The sequence below is a fragment of the Dendropsophus ebraccatus genome, chromosome 2 (genome assembly GCF_027789765.1).
Source record: "Dendropsophus ebraccatus isolate aDenEbr1 chromosome 2, aDenEbr1.pat, whole genome shotgun sequence".
NCBI lineage: Eukaryota > Metazoa > Chordata > Amphibia > Anura > Hylidae > Dendropsophus > Dendropsophus ebraccatus.
Genome location: NC_091455.1, coordinates 36,234,625 through 36,257,221, shown reverse-complemented (window position 1 = coordinate 36,257,221; position 22,597 = coordinate 36,234,625). Strand labels below are relative to the sequence as shown.

The window sequence follows — 22,597 nt, the reverse complement described above, 5'->3', positions numbered from 1 at the left end:
TTCAGTGGTGCACCTGCTGTAATAATAATACTTCTTGTCTAGGATATAAATACATGATCAGTGGGGTCTACTCACCAAAGACACCAGCTTTAAGGGTATGTTCGCGCTGAGTAAAATAGGCATAATTCTGTGGCGGAACTCTCTGCCGCGGAATTACACTTGCCTCAGTGTGTCATATCCTCTCCTAGGGAGAGCGCTCGCTCCTCCGCAGCTGCCGCTCTCCGCTCAAAGAAGTGACATGGCTGCGGAGGAGTGCGCACTCTCCCATAGACAGGCTATGGGACACTGAGACAGGCAGGGTTCCGTGGTGGAATGTTCCCAGTTGGACATTGTCTCTGTCGTGCATGCTGCTGGACATGTATAATATTACATAAATGGTAGCTGAAAGCATACCTGTCATTTTAAGAGATTTTTAAAAACTTAAATTGTTAGATTAACTTAGTCGTGGCAGGGAGATTTTACCCCAGTTATTGACAATCCTTCTATGTTGCACAGCTATTTTTTCATTCTCTACTTTTCTACAGTCAGAACCAGAGCTGAGCTGTCAGCAGTAAACACATAGGTAGTTTGTATATAAGTGTGCTGGGGGATGATTTGCAGTACAGCACTATATATGTATATGGGGCTAGAAGGGGGTTACTAGTGCTATGTGAGAAGAAACAGCAGCAATAATCTCTTGTACTACGCAGTATACTGCTTCTGGTGGTAATCATAATGACAAGCCTGCAGGCTAAAGGGCCGTGGAATATCTTTGGGGGGGGGGGGGGGGGTGTGTATGTGTGTATATATAATTTTTTTTTTTTTTTTTAAGAATTAAACAGGACTTGTTATCGCAGGCAGTTTTGCAATATACTCACTCTATATTATTTTTACATTTTCAAATAAAAAAAAAAAAGAGACCAAACACATGAAATTACAGTCTTTTGCACGCTTCTACAAGGAAAGGCACCTGTTCATCATCATAAGCCATGTGTGTGAGTGGGCAAAGGACTGGCACTTCCTGTATTTGGGCTCTTTTTTTAAACAGAGAGAAGACTGCATATCAGCACAGAGGGATCATGGACAGCAGTGTGACAGGAAGGGAGACATCTAGTGGCCATATGGATAACGTTGATTTAAACATGGAAAACGTTAAAAGATCACAGCCCCTGTTGACTTCTTAAAAAAAATAAATAAATTATAATTTTGACAGTGCCTCTTTAACAAATGCAGATTGCAAATCCACAAATGTACAAAGTTGCAAAGAAAATATAGATGGTCATGGACTCTCAATGGAAAGAATCACCATTACCTGGGCTCGGGCCGCCTTAACCCCTTTGAATACACATCAGTCCAGATCCCCAGCGTGTAGATGAAATATTAGCGCATCTCACTAAATGCCTGAAGTCTTCTAAATACGTTCCAGCGTTACTATTTAGAGAACGACATTGTACTTGTAGCCAGGAGCGTTTTCAGATAATTATCACTGTGGTTAAAATCCAGCAAGGACTAATGTGAGACTTTATTATTTAGCTTGTATAACTCTCGATTTCTCCAAAACCACAAAAACCAACAACTCTAATTAAATAAGGATTTAACAATATAACCTAACACTTCCACAACGTCAACCCTGGTTATTTGCTGCAAGCCTACTGGAAATTGATTCTGAACTGACTTTGGCCCTGGTCCTGTACACCTAACTATTGCTGACATTATCTGAGTGTTAGACACTATTGTGAAGGTTTGTATTGATCGCTGACTTTACTATTTCTTTTCAGAGCGTCCATTGGATCCCGTGCTCCATGTAACACCTTTAGCTAGTATGTGAGGGCAGCTCTGGGTTTTCTGGAAATCATTATAGGACAAATTGTGAGAGTCTCCTGATAAAACTGTATCGAGTTTCTTCCATTTATTTAGTTAGCTCAAAGATGTTCCCCTTTTCACTACTCTGTTTAACCTTTCGACCTTTAATTGAGTTTTTCTCCTTCTTTTTTGGAACATTTGGTTTGCACTGTCAGTTTACTGTGTTGTGTACCTAGGATGCTTGAGTAGTTTTATATAGAGACTCATGGCAGTGTTAATAGGGTCATGGCTTTTCAAAGTGTTTTAAATGGCTTCTGAACAGATACAGACCCTGAACAGGCTATTTACTGTAGCCTATCTGCATGCTCCGCTTATTCTTTAAAAACACGAAAAAGACAGATAACTAGGGAATTCTTCAGCTACAAGGGACGCAGTAAATCTGTAGTTGTCAGATCGTGGTGCCATTTTATTGTCTTTACTTAAGAAGAGTTTTTTTTTTTGTTTTTTTTTAACACATATACCACACTGTACATATGGATAGAATTCTTTTGAAGGGGTTACCCAAGGTAAAGTTATTCTTCTGTTTTTAAAGGTTTTATTTATAAGCTTTTACAACAATAAATCAAGGAAAACAAATACAAAAAGGCAGTCTCATAAGAGATGAAACGCATACAGTATTATTGCGCAGGTACCAGGGATTTGGAATATCCATCGGAGAGGATCGTTGTTTGGCTAAGCGGAGCCGCCAAATGTGGTGCCAGAACCTGTTGAGCCCGTTTTCCATAGGCTGCTTCTTAACCTGCAAGAAAATAGTTACAAAAACAGGGTCGACCAGCCATTCATTCAACCATTCACACCATTGGCATACACCACTGCTCCCGAGTCCCACCCCCATAAACATGTTATACAACAGAATCTGTTTTTGGCACCGCTAGCCATTGTGACTAGATTTTCTGAAATTTAGAAAATCTTTAATCTTTAATGATAAAGTATTTTGGAAAGAGGCACATACAGACAGGAAGTAGTCAGTAACATTCTGTCAGTAAAGGTATTATTCACTGCATAGGGGATAACTAGCTGATTGGTTTGGGCCAACACCAAGCATGAGAATGGACGGAAAATGTCTCCTGAGTGTGTGGATCATCTGCGAGCACGCTGAGCTACGCTTTGTTCAAGGATGGAATGAAAAGTATAAAAAGTTCCCTTTATATTTTCCATTTCTTTTTTAATTCGCTTCTGGCTTTGGCTGTAAAAAAGTCCACGTTTCTATATATGGTTAAAACTGGGAAAATTTGTTTTTTTCTTTTTATTCTCAGGGAACTTATAGCAAATTTTTTATTTTACCTTCCACATTATCTGTTCAATTTACAAAAGTTTTTTTTTTTTTTGCACAATTTTAATGCATTTTAGTAATAGGTTTAGAAAATTAACTTATGTTTTCGCTTGAGTGTTTCTTAGTTGTAGTTTTTGTTTTTTTTATTTCTACAACTTGTAAAATTAGCTTTCTTCATTTTGAATTTAAAATACTTTCAGATATATGAAATTCATGCACTGTATTAATGAAACTATACTTTGCAAAGTTGTATTCCATATTATTGGGAAAATATTTTATTATATTTTTTTTTTTGGATTTTGTTTTAATACAGGATGATCACGAGAGCTGTGGTTCCAGCTCTACCAGTCGAAGTAATACAGAGAGTGCTAAATCCCCAGTCAAACCAAGGAGGATCCAACAAGCTGCTCCCACTGATCCTGACTTACCACCGGGTGATTATTTCATATCTTATTTTAATTTGGGTGGTGTTTTTAGCATTGGAAAGACAACAGTTTGGTATAGGGCATTTTACTGTGAAATAGTATGCTTATTAGCTGGTCCCCCAGTGTACATCTGAGTCGTCTACAGTAATCTACCTTGCAAGTCAATGTCCGACTTGGTAAAGGGCCTTGAAACATGTTAAGGATATTTAGCCAAGCTTGATTCCTAAGGTATAAATGCTTCCATCTGTAGGCAGTGGTGAGACGTCACCAAACCAAGATGATGAAGTAATCTCTGTATAAGCACCAAAAAGAAAACTATCTTACTTTCCCATGTACTATTGACAGTGTAATGCAATGGGATCTGTTTTAAGGCGTCTGAGTTTCTGGACATCCTAGGTTAAAACTTAATCACCTTCAAGTAAATTTTCTTAAGCAACTGTGATGTGTACATCAGTCTTTGAGCTCTATACAGAACCCTGCATAGAGTATATTATACAATAGTATACCATAAAGAAATTACATAATACATATGGCTATTGCATGGTAATATAGGTATTTACTGCTTAATGTAAGAATGTGCTTCTCAATCCCTTAAAGCATACCTGTCATTAAAGGAGGGTGCAGGAAAATAAAAAGTAAACTTGCCTATCCCTGTGCCCCGTAGCAGCGCTGTCGTGTCCCATTGACAGAAGCTGGCTTCCTGCAGCTCTTTTAGCTGCAACGTCCCGTACCCGGCTGAGTTGTTGCCCACGCAGCCAAACAGTGACTGGGGCGAGACACATGTTGTGCAGAATGATTGACAGGAAAAGAGGCCAGTTAGAAGCCTTTTTTCCTGTCAATTGCTCCTGCAGAGCGAGCTGACAAGTAGAGAGCCATTACTAGTCAAGGCCCAGATGACTAGTTCACGCCTCCCTGCCTTTCTCACACACTGAAATAAAAGACTTACTGTAGTTTTAGCAGCTAAAGTTTACACAGAAGACACAGAATACATAGTAAGGCATTGGTTTAGCATTTCTTCTGGGTACTGCTAGTAGCCTATAGCTCCACCCCCTCCTCTCTGAATCTAGCTCCGCCTACTCTTCCCATACGTCTGTCTGAAAATGTATGTCTTATTATTAGTGCCATTTGAAGAGTATGGTGGCTCAGTGTGTGTCAGTTACTTACAAAATAAACAGCGTTTTCTTAATTTTCAGATTTTCTACCTGCAGGTGGGCAGGGTTTCTCTGAGCCAGGATTCTTTTGCAAGTCTACCTCCGCAATAAATAGATATAAGGGTGACTGAAAGGAGGTGAAGTATCATCTCTCCTCCCCATATTACAGCAGCAGTACTGACATGTACATCTTTACAGTACAATAATACTATATTTTTCTATATTTATATATCTACAACCTATTCTGCAGTGCTGAACAGGGATTGTAGTGTGATAAACTCCATACAGACATTGGGGGACATACATGCAGCTGTTATACTTTCTGACATTTGATCGCAGGGCTCCAACACTGCAAAGCAAAATGGCTAAGATCTGTGCCACCCACAACGTAGCTATCAGTCTCCTCCATGTCATACTCCCCTTAATGCTGCAGTTTGTACTGGGCTCAGATGATAGCTCCTCCTACAGGGGTGGGGATAAATCAGTGTGGATACATGCCTCGCCCACCTGATGACTCACTGTTCCCTCACTGGCAGGAACAGGAAACAGATAGGGAACGTGACATCACAGGAAGTAAAGAAAACACAGAGCGGTTATGTGACTGATCCTGAGAACACAATAAGTGCTCTAAATAAAAAATAGAAGTATGTGTAGTACATACAACACCCACAGACGTCAATTATACAAAAATCCCAGACTAAACTATCTAAAGTTAGGTCAGTTTCCAGCACCCTTAATCCTATATAACTCCTTTATTATAACAGTACTGGCTTGGTAGCAGGATAGTAGTGGCAAAATACTTTTAATTTTGCATTTAATGGTATTTTTTCTACTTGTATTGTTCATAGGGTGCATATATATAATATAAAATGTATTTATTTATTTTTTTTTTTGCTGTTGGTTTGACAAGAGCTAATTTTTATTTTGCTCCCGTTCACCTCTTTGTAAAACCCCAGTTAGTTGAAGTGAGAGCAAAAGGGCAGACATGGTTAGTCCAGAGGTCAGGGTTTTGTGGAAATCAGAAAGTGGGCCGTCTCCTTACTGACTTCTCTCCCACTGGGGCCTCCTGCATTCCATCATGCCTCCCTTCACACAGGAGAGACCAGCCAGTCCCCTCACTTGGTGTTTATTATGCTTTAACACTGTCATAGCAACTTGATGATGAAATAATAAAGATATGTGAGAAAAATTGGTATCTTGGGATTTACAACCCATTTCAAGTGATTTATTATTGGCTCTAATTGGACTATATTATCTAACCAGTTCAGTTTCTAGAAGGAACATTTTTAATATGTATTGCCTCAGCTGAACAGGTAACAGAAGTGCTGGCAGTATTCATTCCATCAACACATTAACCCATATTTCTCAAAAGTCTGTCTAAAAAAATAAAGAAGGAAAAAAAATGGAATTGTGCCAAATTTATTTACAACCCACTCCACTTAATGAATTTGGCACATTTCTGGATTATCCTAAAGTAAGATAGTGAATCCATACCTGTAGGCAGGCAGAGATTTGTTTCAAAGCTTAAGGTGACACTGTCACCCCCTTTTGTGCATTCTGACATCCCTACACAGGTGTAAAGGGTAAATTTAGTGGTTTTCATACTTTATTTTGTATCATACGTCATGGTGCTTGTTTGAGTAAAAAGTCATCTTTTATGAACTGCAGATTGTGTTAAGTGTCCGGAGCCTCGCGGCATTAGCGTCACTTAGCTCCACCCACAACGTTACAGTTGACTCCACCCCCTCACCAGCCATTGGAACAGGCTGGCCTAAAGGTCGAGGCCCCACCCCCTCTAGGCCGCCCCACCAATGGCCGCCAAGGGGGTGGGGCCATTAGTGGTGTTATGGGCGGGGCTAAGTGGCGCTAATGCTGGGGGCCCCGCCCACTTAACACAATCTGCAGTTCATAAAAGATCACTTTTTACTAGAACAAGCACCATGACGTATGATGTAAAATAAGTTATGAAAACCGCTAAATTTACCCTTAACACCTGTGTAAATTTAGCCTTTTGCTGGCTTTTAGCATTAATAAATCTTTCAAAAAAAGACCACAACTACTTTTACCAGCTTTAAGGTTGGGACTGTTGTGATTTCTGACTTAAAAGGGGTACTCCGGGCTGGGGTTATTTTTAGGGTATGGCCGGGGAAGGGGTGGAAATAGAGGCCGGCGGTCACTTACCTCCCCGGTTCTGGTGGCCGGGTGGAAAAATGGGGCTGCACAATCCGGAACCTGGTGCTGGAACCAGGGAGGTAAGTGACCGGCGGCCTCTATTTCCACCCCTTCCCCGACCATACCCTTAAAATAACCCCAACCGGGAGTACCTCTTTAACCACTTAGCGACCCAAGACGTACCTTGTACGTCATGGTGCCGCGGGGGGAGTTTAGAGAGGGGTCCCGCCGGGACCCCACTCTGAACAATGCTTCTCCCGGCTGATATGTGCAGCCGGGGCGCGCCTCTATTAGCCGGCACTGGTCCCGTCCCGGCTAATTAAGCACTTCAAAGCAGCTGTCAAACCTGACAGCTGCACTGAAGTGCTTTATACTTCACATCCCTGGTGTCTAGTGGGACAGATGGGACAAAGGGGTGGGGGAGATCCGTTCTTTTGCCCGTGCCGGGCCTCAGCGTCGCAATGACACTGATCCCGGCTAGGCAATACATTGCACTGGCCTGCAGCAGGCCAGTGCAATGTATCACCGATCTAATGGATCTTTGCTGTGTATATACACAGCATTGATCTGTGTGAGAGATCAGTGCTGTGTATATACAAGTCCCCCAGGGGGACTTCTAGTTAATGTAAAAAAAAAAGTAAGTGTTTTTATTAATAAAAAAATCCCTCCCCTAATAAAAGTCCAAATTACCCCCCTTTTTCCATTTTATAAATATAAATAAATAAACATATTTAGTATCGGCGCGCACGTAATCGCCCGAACTATTAAATTATCACATTACTGATCTCGCACGGTAAACGGCGTAAGCGCCAAAAAATTCCAAAGTGCAAAATTGCGCATTTTTGGTCACATCAAATCCAGAAAAAACGTAATAAGTGATCAAAAAGTCGCATATGTGCAAACAAGGTACCGATTGAAAGTAAAGATCATGGCGCAAAAAATGACACCTGACACAGCCCCATAGACCAAAGGATAAAAGCGCTATTAGCATGCGAATAGAGCGATTTTAAGGAACATATATTTGTTAACAATGGTTTGAATTTTTAAAAGCCATCAGATAAAATAAGTTATACATGTTACATATCGTTGTAATCGTAACGACTTGAGGAACATGTATAACAATTCAGTTTTACCCCAGGGTGAACGGCGTAAATGCAAAACTCCCCAAAATCCAAACAAATTCCGTTTTTTTTTTCAATTTGACAGCACAAATGATTTGTTTCCGGTTTCGCAGTATATTTTATGGAAAAATAATGCCTGTCATTGCAAATTACAATTGGTTTCGCAAAAAAAAAAAAAAAAGGGCTCATATGGGTCTCTCGGTGAAAAAATGCAAGCGCTATGGATTTTTAAACATAAAGTGGAAAAAGCAAAAGTGCAAAAACGAAAATTGGCTTAAGGGGTTAAAGAGGTTGTACCATCGGGTACATCCTCTTTAATCTGACCAATGGATTCAACGTGATGATTTTTCACATTTATAATTATATTACTTTGTAAAATTACCTTATTAAGGTAAATGTGTGTCCATATAGCGAGATCCTTATATATAAATTTGTTTGTATGTTTTTGTTTTTACATTGAGTGGTAGCAGTAAGGGGTGGGCAATGCAAATAACACCAATGCCTGTGCTGGGATCTGCAGAGCTGCTTATGCCCTGGTCCCAACACACTCCTGAATGCAGAATTAGTGACACTGAGCCTCCCCTGCTAGCTCTATTACAGATTTATAGAACATTACTAAAGAAATCTTAAACAAATTATGTATTGGGAATATTTTATTTTATAGAAAGTTATGGAAAGTACAAAACAAAAGATTCTCAAAAAATATCTCTAACATAAAAACAATATTTAAAGGGAACCAATCATGATATGGTTCCCTGAACAGCTGTACAGTATATAGCTCCTGCAGTAGCAGGAGCTGTATACCCGAATTAAAGCACTTCAATACCCAGGGCACGTGACAGGCAGCGGCCGGGAGTTAGTCATCTGGGCGGCTCCCTGTCCGTATCTAGTCACACCTCTCTGCCTGTCAGCGTGCTCTGAGGGGATTATTAACAGGCAGAGAGGCCAGTAAGGGACTACCTCTCCGCCTCTGCCTGTCACGCGCCTGGAAAATTAACCTCTTAAGGACATATGACGTACCGGTACGTCATATGTCCGCACTTGCACTTCAAAGCGGGGCCGCGCGGCGGCCCCGCTTTGAAGTGCCGCGATCCCGGGTGCCGCGAGTAGCCCGGGACCGCTGCTATTAGCGGGCACGGTCTGATCGCCGTGCCCGCTAATTAGCTAATCGGAGGCAGCTGTCAAAGTTGACAGCTGCCTCCGATTACCGGAGGCAACGTTTCCCTGGTGTCTAGTGGGGGAGATCGCTCCTCCGGGACCTTGTCCCGGAGGAGCGATCTCCGTTACTGATGCCGGCCGGGGACGCGTCCAAGATGGCGCCGTCCTCGGCTCAGCACTCGTTCGTTTTCGGCTGCAGCAGCCGAAAGCAAACGAGTGCCGATCTCATGGATCTCTGCAGCATATCTATGCTGCAGAGATCTCAATGAGAGATCACAGTGTATATACTAGAAGTCCCCCAGGGGGGCTTCTAGTATATGTGTAAAAAAAATAAATAAAGTGTTGTTAATAGTAAAAAGCCCCCTCCCCTAATAAAAGTCTGAATCACCCCCCTTTTCCCAGGTTTTAAATAAAAGTAAACAAATAAATAAATAAATAAACATGTTTGCTATCGCCGCGTGCGTAATCGCCCGAACTATTAATTAATCACATTCCTGATCTCGTACGGTAAACGGCGTCAGCGCAAAAAAAATCCCAAAGTGCAAAATTGCCCATTTTTGGTCGCATCAAATCCAGAAAAAATGTAATAAAAAGCGATCAAAAAGACGTATATGGGCAATCAAGGTACCGATAGAAAGATCACATCATGGCGCAAAAAATGACACCTCGCACAGCCCCATAGACCAAAGGATAAAAGCGCTATAAGCCTGGGAATGGAGCGATTTTAAGGAACGTATATTGGTTAACAACGGTTTGAATTTTTTACAGGCCATCAGATATAATATAAGTTATACATGTTATATATCGTTTTAATCGTAACGACTTGAGGAACATGCATAACAAGTCAGTTTTACCCCAGGGTGAATGGCGTAAAAACACATTTCCCCCAAATAAAAGAAATGCGTTTTTTTTTTTCAATTTCACCACACTTTGAATTTTTTTCTGGTTTCGCAGTGTACTTTATGCAAAAATTCAGCCTGTAATTGCAAAGTACAATTAGTGACGCAAAAAATAAGGGCTCATGTGGGTCTCTAGGTGGAAAAATGCAAGTGCTATGGCCTTTTAAACACAAGGAGGAAAAACCGAAAACGTAAAAACGAAAATGGGCCATGTCCTTAAAGGGTTAAAGTCCTTTTTCCAGGTATACAGCTGCTGCTGCAGCCGTGGCTGTGACTTGCGGCGGCTGCTACAGGAGCTGTATACAGCGGTTCAGGGAGCCATATCAGCCCGATTGGGCTGATTGGTTGCCTTTAAACAGTAGGTCCTTTTCTGACAACATACTTCGTTTAAGCAAAAAACATGGGGGGTTTGTTTATAAATAGACGTGACGGTAATAAGGTGCAGATTTTTTTTTTTTACCAAACCGCTCAGTTTGTGGAAAAATTTCCGCTTTTTTATGGTGTACACCCAGCTCGCCTAATGGAGCGGCCTTCGTCTGGTTTATCATAATTTACACGTGCTAGCAGGTGGAAACAATGGCATAAATCTACTTATGCTCTAGAGCAGGCGTAGATATCTGTTCCTCTTGTATGGCAGCCGCTGGGATTGCTGAGAGGCGTGTACCATGAGGGTGGGGATATATGTGCACTGTTATTGATAAATTCCCCCCATTCTCTTTTATAACGTACAGTATATGGTGAAGGCTGCGAATCCCTGATTAGGACCATCCACTTGATGGCTCTTCTCAAAAAACACAGCATGCCCTGGATATGCTTTTGGTCACGTTATATCCCCACTGGGAGGCTTCTGTGTAAATATGGTACCAGAAAGCGGTGCATGTAGAAAGCATTTCCACACAGCATTTCTTCATGTAGTTATAGTTTGACCCACAGACAAAGTGGTAGGGAACTTTTAAAGACCAGTTGTAAATTTTATTATTTTTTAAACTGAGATCCACTGGGGCCATATATATATTTTTTTTAAACCTTGTTTTTTTTACTGTGTTTCAAATTAAACTTCGTACTTACCAACTGAAGCAGTAAATTGCTTGAACTTCTTAAGTGCTAATTCAGATGGTCCATATCATTAGAAGGGCAGGTTAAGTAAACAAATGCTGACAAAATTGTCTCTAAAATAAACAGGGTGCACAGCTAATGCGTGGACAGCACTCCTGACTGGCTGGCTTTATATAAATAAAATTTCATAGTAGACATGTTACCCATTTTTTGGTGCCACGGCTCTGGTTTAAACAGACACTGTTATTATGCGTAAGGCTGGGTTCACACTGTTTTTGCAATCCGTTTTTGTTCATCCGTTTTTTGTAAAAAAGGATAAACAGATGCATGTGTGTGCATCCGTTTTGATCCGTTTTTCTATTGAATTTCATTATAGAAAAAAACTGATCTTTTTTTAACGTACACAAAAACGTAGTCGACCTAATTTTTTGTCCGTTAAAAAAAAACTGATCCGTTTTGCTTCGTTTTTTGTACAAAGGAATTCAATGGAAAAACTAATCAAAACAGATGCACACACATGCATCCGTTTTTTGCAAAAAACTGGTGAACAAAAAACGGATTGCAAAAACGTAGTGTGAACCCAGCCTTTACCATGTTAGATGTGGAGAAATGCATCTTATGCTGGGGGGAGGGTCTGGTTGCCAAGGCATCTGTCCCACACCCGGCAAATTCTTTGTACAAGCCCCGTTTTAATTATTATGGCTTGTGCACAAAACTCTGCAGGTTTGGGTGGTTACCTCTCTAACCTGAACTAAACCGAACTGAGGATTGTGCGTACCAGTGCTGACCAGCATTGACCCTTTAGACAAAGTTTTCCTCTAAAAGGTCATAATTTGTTCGTCTGCAAATTGCATCGTTTTCATGGGCTAAAAGTACCTTGTTCATTGGCTACACATCAGCAATATAATAAGGGATGTGTGGTTGACACAATATGGCATAAAGGGTGGCATATCTATGCAGCAATCATTGGTGCAGTCCTACCTCTATGTAATAGTCTAGTTAATCAAGTGCTGATCTGATTGATCAGTGATGGGCAGTCTGCCTGTCTGATGCCACCTATAGCTGTTCATCTCAAAAAGAAATGCATTGTAACAAACCACCTGCTGTAAATGGGACTAGACATTTCCATTCAATGACTGCTAGTAGTATTTTAAAATCTTTGGCCTTTATGTATGACAGTGTTCTCTTTTCTGTACTGCCCTTCCTGAATGTACAGATAACCAGTGAGTAACTCGCAGTACAAGGAAGCGGTGTTGCAGCTGCGGGGACCCAGGCTTACTAATAAATTTTCATGCATTTTTCCCACCCCTAGCAAGAGTCTTCCATGGGGGAAACATTGAAACAAACTTGGATAAGGACTGAAACATACAGCACTTCTTAAATCACTGCTAATGCTTTGGACAGAAATTGTTATTCGTCTACTTGAGTCATAGAGTTGTGCGCTTTGTGAGCAGTGATACCCAAAGTGGGAAATATTTATGGCCATTTATTTGCCAGAAATTTTCATGCAAGAAAATAAACTCTTTGTATACTTTTACATTTTTTTTTGTGTGACTCAGCACGTTACATGGTGTTTTGAGAAGCTGCGTAAGATTACTCTAAGGGCTTTACCATTAACATGAGAGGAAAGCTTAGTCATATAGTGAGATTTTGCTGCTTTATATTATGTATTGTGGCTCAAAATGGTTACTAATATCCACATATCTGTTTGTGGTCTGTGCATGAAAACTCTTCCTTTTATGTCGTGCCAAAAATCCTTTTTGAATCTTCCCATGTAAACAGTGGATGTGCCGCAGCCAGTAATGGATTGAGTGGTTGTCCATGCAGCTATTCGTGAAGGCTTCATCCAACAGGTTCCCGATCAACTTGCTTTGAAATTGATTACCACTGGTAATAATATTGTCGCTCGTAGGTAGAGAGAGTGTGGCCTTGCTCTCCTCCTCCCCCAGGTTGGTGATGGTTCCTGAACTGTGTGGGGGATAACGTAAAGAGTAACCAGACAAACAACAGTCAGAACCTAGATAGCGGCGCAGTACAAGAACAGCAGGCAGAGATGGCAATCAGGTAACAGAGATCAATCACAAGTACCATAGCGCAGGCTTGGGGGATATAAAAGAGCTCTGGGATGCCGGCACCAAGCCTCATTGGCTTAGCATCCTCACCCACTGATTTGCCTGGCCACCCCTTACGGCAATGTGGCAAGCAGCTCTGAGCCACACAGCGCAGATAACTATGTTGATATCAGGACAGTCCACTGCTCTGAAAGGGTAGGTTCCTGACAAACCTAAAAATAATGTTTAGATATTTTTAGGTTGTAAAGTTGCTTTCTGCAGTATTTTTATGTTCTTTTTCTTATATTATTGTCTCTGTACTGTAATGAGGGAAAACACCATGATATGGACTTAGTCTAGTTCTCGGTGTATGACATTCCTGTTCAAATGCCATTGTTTCCTGCCTGTGCCTTTAGTTATGGAGGACAGTACAGAAAACCCCATAAGCCATGTGCAACACGGCACTGTATTAATAATACCCCTGGTACATTGATGCACTTATTATGTTTCCGCCATAAGACATAGAGACAGCCCAGTTCTCATGGTAATCACAGCTTATAAACATTGTCTAAATGACCAGAAGAGGATATTTGCTCAAGTGTCTTAGCAGAAGGTCACATTTCGTAGCACATCTGTTCAATTTGTACCTGTTTATTTCTGTTTAGTAATTGCCCAAGCTAATATTGCCTAATACTTTCCTTGTATAGGTAAATAATCCTCCCGCCAGTCACCTAATAGTACATTTCTTTACCATGAATAGTGTGTTTGTTACTTAATGAAAAATAATGTTCCTCCAGAAGAAGGCAGCCTCTCTAGTGCCATCTATAGGTGAATACTCTGTCTGATTGATATAAAGTATGAATAAAGAGCCAAACCAGACATCTGCCGGCTAACAGCTGTTTTAGAGTTCTTTCCCCTTGTCAGTACAGAGCATAGTGCTGCTTTACACAGATCTGGGGTGTGGTGGTTATCATTAAGGAGATCCAGTCAAAGGTACAAAATCAAAAGGTCTTTATATACTTGTCGGCCAAACAATGTAAAGAGCATGGGACTCTCCAAAGACTATAGGGATCCGGCATGATGAAAAATCACTGCCTGACCCACTTATTCCAAGAACGATAAGTTGTTGCTAGTGCTGTCTGGCTTCGGCTTACCCCTCACATCGGCCATGTTGAATATTCATGTGTATGGGGAGGATGGTAGAGATAATTGTCGGCCGACGTTTATTGATGATGTGTGGCCGCCTGTAGGGCCCGAGCCATTCTGTAAACAGGTGTCAGCCTTACAGATCGATGCTTGTTAACATAGCTTACGCCTCTCAGAAATCTGCAGGTAGTTCAGCATAAATAATTGCTGCTATCACTTGTTGGCCTTAGGGTTCTTTTACACGGCGCTGACTTTTATCATGAAGATTGCAGAACCTTCACACGGCATAATTAATCGAACATAGGATCCTTGTATTGTTCATGCTACCATGAAAACTGACAGCACAGAATAAACACGTCTGTGTTGTCAGTTTCCAGATCACACAAGCAGTGTGATCTGATACTTACCAGTATCAGTGCTGCGGTGTGATCTGGCATCCCACTCTCTCATCCTGCTGCTGTATCTTCAGGCTGCCCCAGGATTCCGCGGTGGAGAGTTCCGCCAGTTTTACTCTGCGTGAACTGGCTCTTGATTTTGACGATAATGTAAAACTGTGAAAGACTCCATACTACCCACAGGATCTTTTTTTAAGGGATCCTCCAGCAATGAAGAACTTTTGATATATTGCTGCCATTCCATACAACATAATAAACTCCTGCGGCGTCACCTAGGTTCCCCTGCTGAACAATCCCACTGCCACTTCCAAGACGGACTTGTCTCGACATTTGACAGCTTGCTCGGCCAATCACCAGTCGTGATTCTTTTCTACCTCAGTCAATAATTGGCCAAGTAGTATGTGACTGCTGGGTAGATATATTGAAACTTTTTTTAATCGCCAGAGTGAAATCCCCCCCCCCCCCTTTCCCCCATAGCTGCATCAAAGGCAATTTGTCTAGCAAACCAGCACCCTGCTCTGTACTGGCAAAGGGCAGAAGCCTCTTAAAAACTGTCTAGATTAGCAGTAAATTGTAAATTGACTAATATCTAGCTGTGTTTCATTATGTTCCTGTGATTTGAGTAGTGACTTACAGTAGTAACTACCTATAGGTGGCACTAGAGAAACAGTTTCCTTTCTTCTAGAGGGGAGCTAATTTACATACTTTTTCCAATGGATGCTTCTCCTCAATGTGAAGCAGCACTCCCAGAGTTTCTATGTATAGGAGTAGACAGTTGGTGATAATGGACTTCCTAAGTGAAGGTTAGCAGGTGGTAAGCACCACATTGTGGTTATGAGTGCCTGTAACCTTATAATACACAGTGTGAATTAGGTTCAGATATGACTCATATTTTCCTCATTTAGAAACAAAGCAGTCGCCTTTTATTAGGTCAGCCGTAAAAGTTATGTTTGTTAGATTTTAAATTATACTTTGCGTTTTTTATTCACTCGATATTTGCTTGTAAATCTTTTAAATGGCCTTATAGAGTAAACTGTTGTTTAATGTGAAGCTGTGAAGTAAGTGCCGCTTATTGTAACACATACCATGTTAATCTGAGCCTATTTTTATACCATGACTTCATAAAAGTTGGAAACCTTTAGCAACTTATAACAAAAATAATAATCCGTGCGCAGCGTGATCCGTAAACTGATTATTTGTCTTTTGTGGTAACAACCATAAGAATGAGTACATTTGTTATGCAGTTTGGTTCTTTGGGGAAGGGGAAAATGCATTGTATACATTGTTTTAAGGCGTGTAATCTGTTAGACTAAAATACATACAGTTTACTGAATGTTAGGATTTAAAGGGAATCTGTCAGCTGTAATTCATGTTTTTCGTAATGCTGTTAGGTGAAGGAGACACACGATACGTTGCATAAATTCAGCTGTGCTTCCAGGATATAGAGAAATTATCTTATTCTGTAGTACAAAGTGTTGAAGAGGCTTTTCCAATCTCCTGAATCGCTGCAAGCTGTAATGCCTCCTCTCTTCCCCTCCTTGCCTGATTGACACCTGGAAGCTGAGTCCCAGGCAGGGTCAGGTATGAGGGGAGACGTAAGGAGATGTTACAGCTTGCAGCACTTCAGGATTTCTGAAAAGCCTCTTTGACTCTTCTTACTATTTATTAAAAACTTTTCTACATTGTGGAATCACAAACAGATATATGAAAGGTACCATGTGTCTCCCTGCTCTTACAGCTATCTAACAGTGTCAGCAGTTTGGAACATGAATTGCAGCTGACAGATTCGCTTTAAAGTGATCTTTTTCCTTTAAACATGCTGGCAGTTTGTTGGGATATTTGAGCACTAGGTAATTTCTAAGCAAAATCTCTTTAATGGTGCGTTCACACCTACAGGATCTGCAGCTGATTTTCTGCAGCAGATTTCATTTAAATAACTGAACACGGCATCAAATCTGCTGCAGATCCTGTAGGTGTGAACGCACCCTAAAAAAGCAATTCCATCTGAAATTAGTTGTTCTTGCAGTGTTCAGAGCAGACAAGGGGGAACCTGCGCCACTCAAGCTGTTGCAAAACTACAATTTCCACTACAATTTCCACCATGCCTCGACAGACAAAAATTTTGAAACTGCTGGAGGGGCAGGTTTTCCATTTCCTTGCTCAGTTGAATGTAGGGCTGGGCGGTATACCGCAATAATACCGATACCGTCACTGGCGTCGGTTAACCGACTTCAACTTAGCCAGAACGGTAATTGCGGTACGCTCGGACGTGACTGTGCTGGTCCCCCCTCCCGGACCAGTCCTGTCCGAGCACTTGGGAGCAGCTGACCTGTCATCTCATCCCCTCAGTAACAGTACAGGGCTGTAACATAGGATGAATAATGGGCTGCAGCGGGCAGGATAACTTATAGCTGTGTGTGGTATCCTGCCTGCTGCAGCCCATCCATTCCTCCTATGTTACAGTCCTGTACTGTTACTGAGGGGACTGAAGTCATACACCCCTGTCTCCCCCCCCCCCTACAGTCATACACCCCTATCCTCCCCCCCCGTACAGTCAGACAACCCTGCCCCCCCTGTATAGTCATACACCCCTGTCCTCCCCTGTACAGTTATACACCCCTGTCCCCCCCTGTACAGTCATACACCCCTGTCCCCCCCTGTACAGTCATACACCCCTGTCTGCCCCCCCTGTACAGTCATACACCCCTGTCTGCCCCCCCTGTACAGTTATACACCCCTGTCCGCCCCTGTATAGTCATACACCCCTATCTGCCCCTCCCCCTATGTGCCCCCTGTATAGTCATACACCCCTATCCCTATGTGCCCCCTGTATAGTCATACACCCCTATCCCTATGTACCCACTGAATAGTCAAACACCCCTATCCCTATCTACTCCCATGTATAGTTCTGTACCCCCATCCCTATGTACCTCCTGTATAGTAATACACCCCGATCCACCCCCCACCCCCATATAGTCATACACTTCTACCCCTATGTACCTCCTGTATAGTAATGCACCCCAATCCATCCCCCCCATATAGTCATATCCACCTATCCACCCCCATATAGTTATACACATGTATTCCTTTATGACCCTGTGTATACACATCCTGTAGAGGCTGTATAACTGTATATACACATCCAGGTCTCTGCTGAGACCCTTAATAATGACAAATAGTAATAATGATAATAGACTAACCATGGGTTGCTGTTCAGTTCTTTTTTTACTTTTTCTAATCAAAATATCGCCAGTTTGGCATGGCAAGTGGGTGTGGTTTGCTAAAAGGGGCGTGTCATAATCATCGTTGAATTATCGTTACCGCGGCTACATGTGCGATAAACCGCGATATTGATTTAGGCCAATATCGCCAAGCCCTAGTTGAATGGCACAATCACAGAAATTTCTGTAAGGGTTCATCAGAAAAATTCCAAATGGGACGTTTACATTTGTGCTTGGAAACGCACGGGCACCTTTCATTGCAGTGTTCAGAATGTAGTCAGCTAGTGACTAGGTTTAGATAATTTTCCAAGTGAATTTTTGCAGGATACCGGCATCGGCACAAGAGCGGAGAAGGTAAAAGCATGTTACTACTTTCATCCTACCCTACCCTTTTTTACAATATGTGCACAGACTTTTTTCCATAGACTTTACTGTAGGAACATCATTATTAGGGGGCATTCACATGTCTCACAATCACGGTCTGTGCATGGACAATGTGCTACTGACCGTAATTGGGAACTTCCAGAATCAAGCTGGTGATTAATCAATATATATTAAATGCCTACGTTTTATAATTACATTGATGCATATTATGCTACATTTACACGAAACGATAATTGGCCCGATCTTACGATTAAAGATGTCGGAGTAACGTGGTTTTTTTTTTTTTTCATAACTATCAGCGTTTAGACTGTACGATATATCGTAGGGAAAATTCATTTTGCGATCGTTTCGCGATCGCTTAAGCCTATCTCACACATTGGTTAAATCGGGGAACAACTGTTCACACGGAACGATCTGCAAATTTTTTGAGAACATATTCAAAGATCAAAATGAACGATTTTTCGCTCGTCGTTTGATTGTTCGCTGCGTTTACACGTACGATTATCATTCGAATTCGATAATCGTAACGTGTAAACACAGTATTGGATAAAGAAGCACTAGTAAAATGTGTACATAGGCTCCTTTATTTGTCTTTGTGTTAGTGTATACTTTTTTTTTTTTTTTTTACACTGTGCAGCTATGGATAAGTTTATATAGTCCAGAATATGTATTCATTGTCTCTCGTTTTTTTTTTTTCTCTCAGGTTATGTCCAGAGTTTAATCCGTCGTGTTGTGAACAATGTGAATATTGTGGTGAATAACCTGATCCTGAAGTACGTTGAGGATGATATCGTCCTGTCAGTCAACATCACTTGTGCGGAGTGTTACACAGTGGATGAGTTCTGGGACCGAGCTTTTATGGACATCAATGGTGAGCTATTACTCTTGGGCTGATTTTGCATTGCCTTAAAAATGCAAAAAAAAAAATGCCATGGCATTTATTTGCGCAAAGATGCCTTAAAATGTATGAGATTACATACACGTGGTGTTTTTTTTTTTTTTTTTTTTTTTTTTTTGTGGTGGTTTTCTCTCCTCTTTGGCATTTTTTGGCTCTGTGAAGGTTTTTTAAAAATTTGTACACAAACAGATTTGGTGCAGTAATTTTCAGCAGGAAAATCCACATGAAGTCATGCTGATTTCGGTGTGTATTTTACCCTGCCCTTTGATTTCAATTAGGAAAATGCACAACAAATTCCTAGAATAAAATTGACGTACTGCTGGTGAGTTTCATTGAGGAAATGTGTGAGGTTGGGATTTTAAAGTGTTAGGCTATGTTCACACTATGTAAAAGTACGGCCATTGTTGCCATCAGCAACAACGGCCGTAGTTTATACGGAGTGGAACAATGCCTCTGCTTCAATGGGATCCCGGCCGGAGCCCTGCGGCCAAAGATCATCCGGCCAGTACTTAAGTACCGGCTGGGATGATCCATGCAGAGACCGGCCGTAACGGCCGGTCTCTATACGTTGTGTGAACATAGCTTTACAGTAATTTCATATAGCTTTTTTAGGTTGTACTAAATCTGCCAACCAAACCTGCACACATGGTGCTTTTTAGAGGTGCAAATTTCTCGTCCATGGGGGCTGCAGACGAGTGCCGATCAGCTATATTGGCGACTCATTTGCAGTGCCTTTTACATAGGACAATAAATTGTACAGATAGGCTGCATTTAGTATCCTTGTATCGCTCATGCAGTCCAGGAAACTGACAGCACTGACATCTATATATCTGTGCTGTCAGTTTCCAGATCAGAAGTAGCAGTGTATACATACCAGCCACACTGCTTGTGATCCGGTATCTGGCTCCTCTCTTCTCATCAGCTGTATCTTCAGGCCCCGCCTCCTCTGGCTGTCAGTCACTTCCGAGGAGGCGTTGGCCTGAAATTACAGGAGCGGGGGGAGGACCAGAAAACCAGATGCTGGGTCACAAGTAGTGTGGGTGGTATGTATACACTGCTGCTAGTAATCCTGTGATCTGGAAATTGACAGCATAAATATATACATATATGTGCTGTCAGTTTCTCTTTATCTTTCTCGGCTGCACAAACCTGTTTACAAAGGGAGGTGTGCGGCTGATAAAGATACATTTTTAAGCATGGTCAAAAGATGCGATCAGCTGATAATCAGGCTTTTGCCTTGTTTTGGGCTGATCGCTGCCCCTTTTTCACAGGCCGATTATTGGCTGCATGAGCGTCTCTAGTTGGTTTAGTTAGTAAAAATTCACTTGACATTTCCGATAATGTCTAACTAGTGCACAGTCAGTTCAGGGCTACACCATAGATTTTATTTAGTCAATTTTTTTTACCATAATATTTTTCACTGTCACAATTAAACAAAAAAGGACTGCTTTTAATTAAAGGCAAACTCCAGACTCTGGTTTGGGGGAATCCCGCAGCTTCGGTAACCCAGTTCCGGATGCTTCTAGGTCTGAGTGGGAACCTGGGATGGGAAGTGTTAGGCCCACTCAGCCAGTCAGCTGCAGATGTGCGACGCCTCTTACAGCGCTTGAGCGGAGAGGTGAAAGCATGTTACTTCTTTCATCCTCCCCAGCACTCCAAAAATCACCCCAGCCCGGAATTTTCATTTAATATTTCTATTTGATAATTCTAATAGTGGTCAGTAGAAAATCGGAGTTTGGCAAATACTGACATGATTGTCTTTGTGTTTCCCCTGCAGCCACTGAGCTCGTCCTTAGGAAAGTTATTAATTTCTCAGACTGTACTGTTTGTCTTGATAAGAGGAACGCCAGCGGAAAAATAGAATTTTATCAGGATCCACTTCTGTACAAATGCTCATTCCGGACCCGCCTGCACTTCACATATGACAGCCTTAACTCCAAAATGCCTGCCGTGATCAAGGTAATTGCTAACCAGTATGTTTGTATTAGTTACATGATAGTCTGCTCATCTAAGGCTTTGTTCATCTCTGCATTGAATGCACCATTCGGAGCCTCCATCACAGATTACCATAGTAGTCCTGTGTCATATTTGACAGTAAATAGAGCGCTGCATGCATCAGGGTGAGTGACATCTTACTGGATTGACCCCTTTTTTAGTCAATTTGGCACTTTCACAACAAAAACCACAACACAGAATGAACACATTATTCTCTGCCTTGTAAGGACTGTAGTTTTTATTACGTATTTCCAAGCGTGCAGTTACTCAGTAAAGTTTAAAAAAAGTAAAAATTGGTAAACTTTTAAATAAAAAATCTATTTCCGACAGATTACATTCACACATGGCAGCCTTGTTGCAGAACTTCTTGTGGGATGACTTGTGCCTTTCCGTGGCACCATTTTGGAATATATTTACATTGTTTAACTTTTATTAATACCTTCTGTAGAAATATATAAAACAAAACAATATTTCCACCGTAGGTTTTTTTGTGTGTGCTGTCCATTGTGTGACATTTAAAAGTAGTAATTTTATTATATGTCTCTGCTTTTAAAGTGACTGTGTATCCACCAACCAAACCGCTAGTTTGAGAGTAAATCCTAACAAGTCGTGTCTTTTAAAATGCGCCCTGGTTCCTTGGTTAGTGCAAAAAATTATATTTTAAATTGAATGTACCATTAGTACTTTCGCTTATAGCTTTGCACATGTATAGAACGAGTATAGCGCTATTGGAGAAATCCTGCCTGCGGGTGTTCCTAATAATGAGGAGGGTGGAGAGGAAGAAAGGAGAGGCATCGCACCTTGGGCACAGATTCTGTAGGCCACATCACTTTGACTCGCCTCCTACTGATCAAAAGATCATGTTTTGCTCTAACCAAGACACCGAGCACCGACACCGACACAACAGGTAAGGATTTACTCTAATGATCAAAAGGATGGAGGGATGGGTTGGTGGATACATAGTCGCTTGAACTCAATGGTGTAACTTTTGGCAAAGAAATAGACATGTGATCAGGGCTGGCATAGGGACCTTTTTTTAGGGATGTTGGGGGTCACATTTTGGAGTCCCCTTTTTCAGTCTTAAAGGGGTTATCCACCTAAGAGTGTAAAAATGAAATGCTAGCTGGTCTTACCAAGTCCCCCTGAGTATTTTGAGCCATCTCCTGTCTTCCTAGCTGCTGCCATTCCTAAGTTACAAGTTTTTCTAAAAGCCGATCTATAACCAAGATAGGAAACTACATTTCCCATCATGCATTTCCCTGGTAGGTCCGTTTGATTACTCGCCCCCTTAGCTTTCTTTCCTGCCCACTGCTGTCATTACTATTGCACAGTAAACACAAGACTGTTTTTTTTTCACTGATTTTGCATCACATGACCCCAATATGTATTCCATACTACCTATTCCATACT

General features: G+C 41.5%; 1 protein-coding gene across 8 annotated transcripts in view; it reads left to right on the top strand.

Moving 5' to 3' along the window:
- The window catches only part of VPS13B (vacuolar protein sorting 13 homolog B), a 729,531-nt gene that overhangs the window by 50,130 nt on the left and 656,804 nt on the right, over positions 1–22,597 (top strand). For all 8 annotated transcript variants that reach the window (XM_069957347.1, XM_069957346.1, XM_069957349.1 and 5 more), the window contains exons 4-6: positions 3,429–3,549; positions 18,998–19,165; positions 20,970–21,151. In XM_069957347.1, coding sequence (XP_069813448.1) covers positions 3,429–3,549; positions 18,998–19,165; positions 20,970–21,151 — 471 coding nt within the window. The remainder of the gene's footprint in view (positions 1–3,428; positions 3,550–18,997; positions 19,166–20,969; positions 21,152–22,597) is intronic.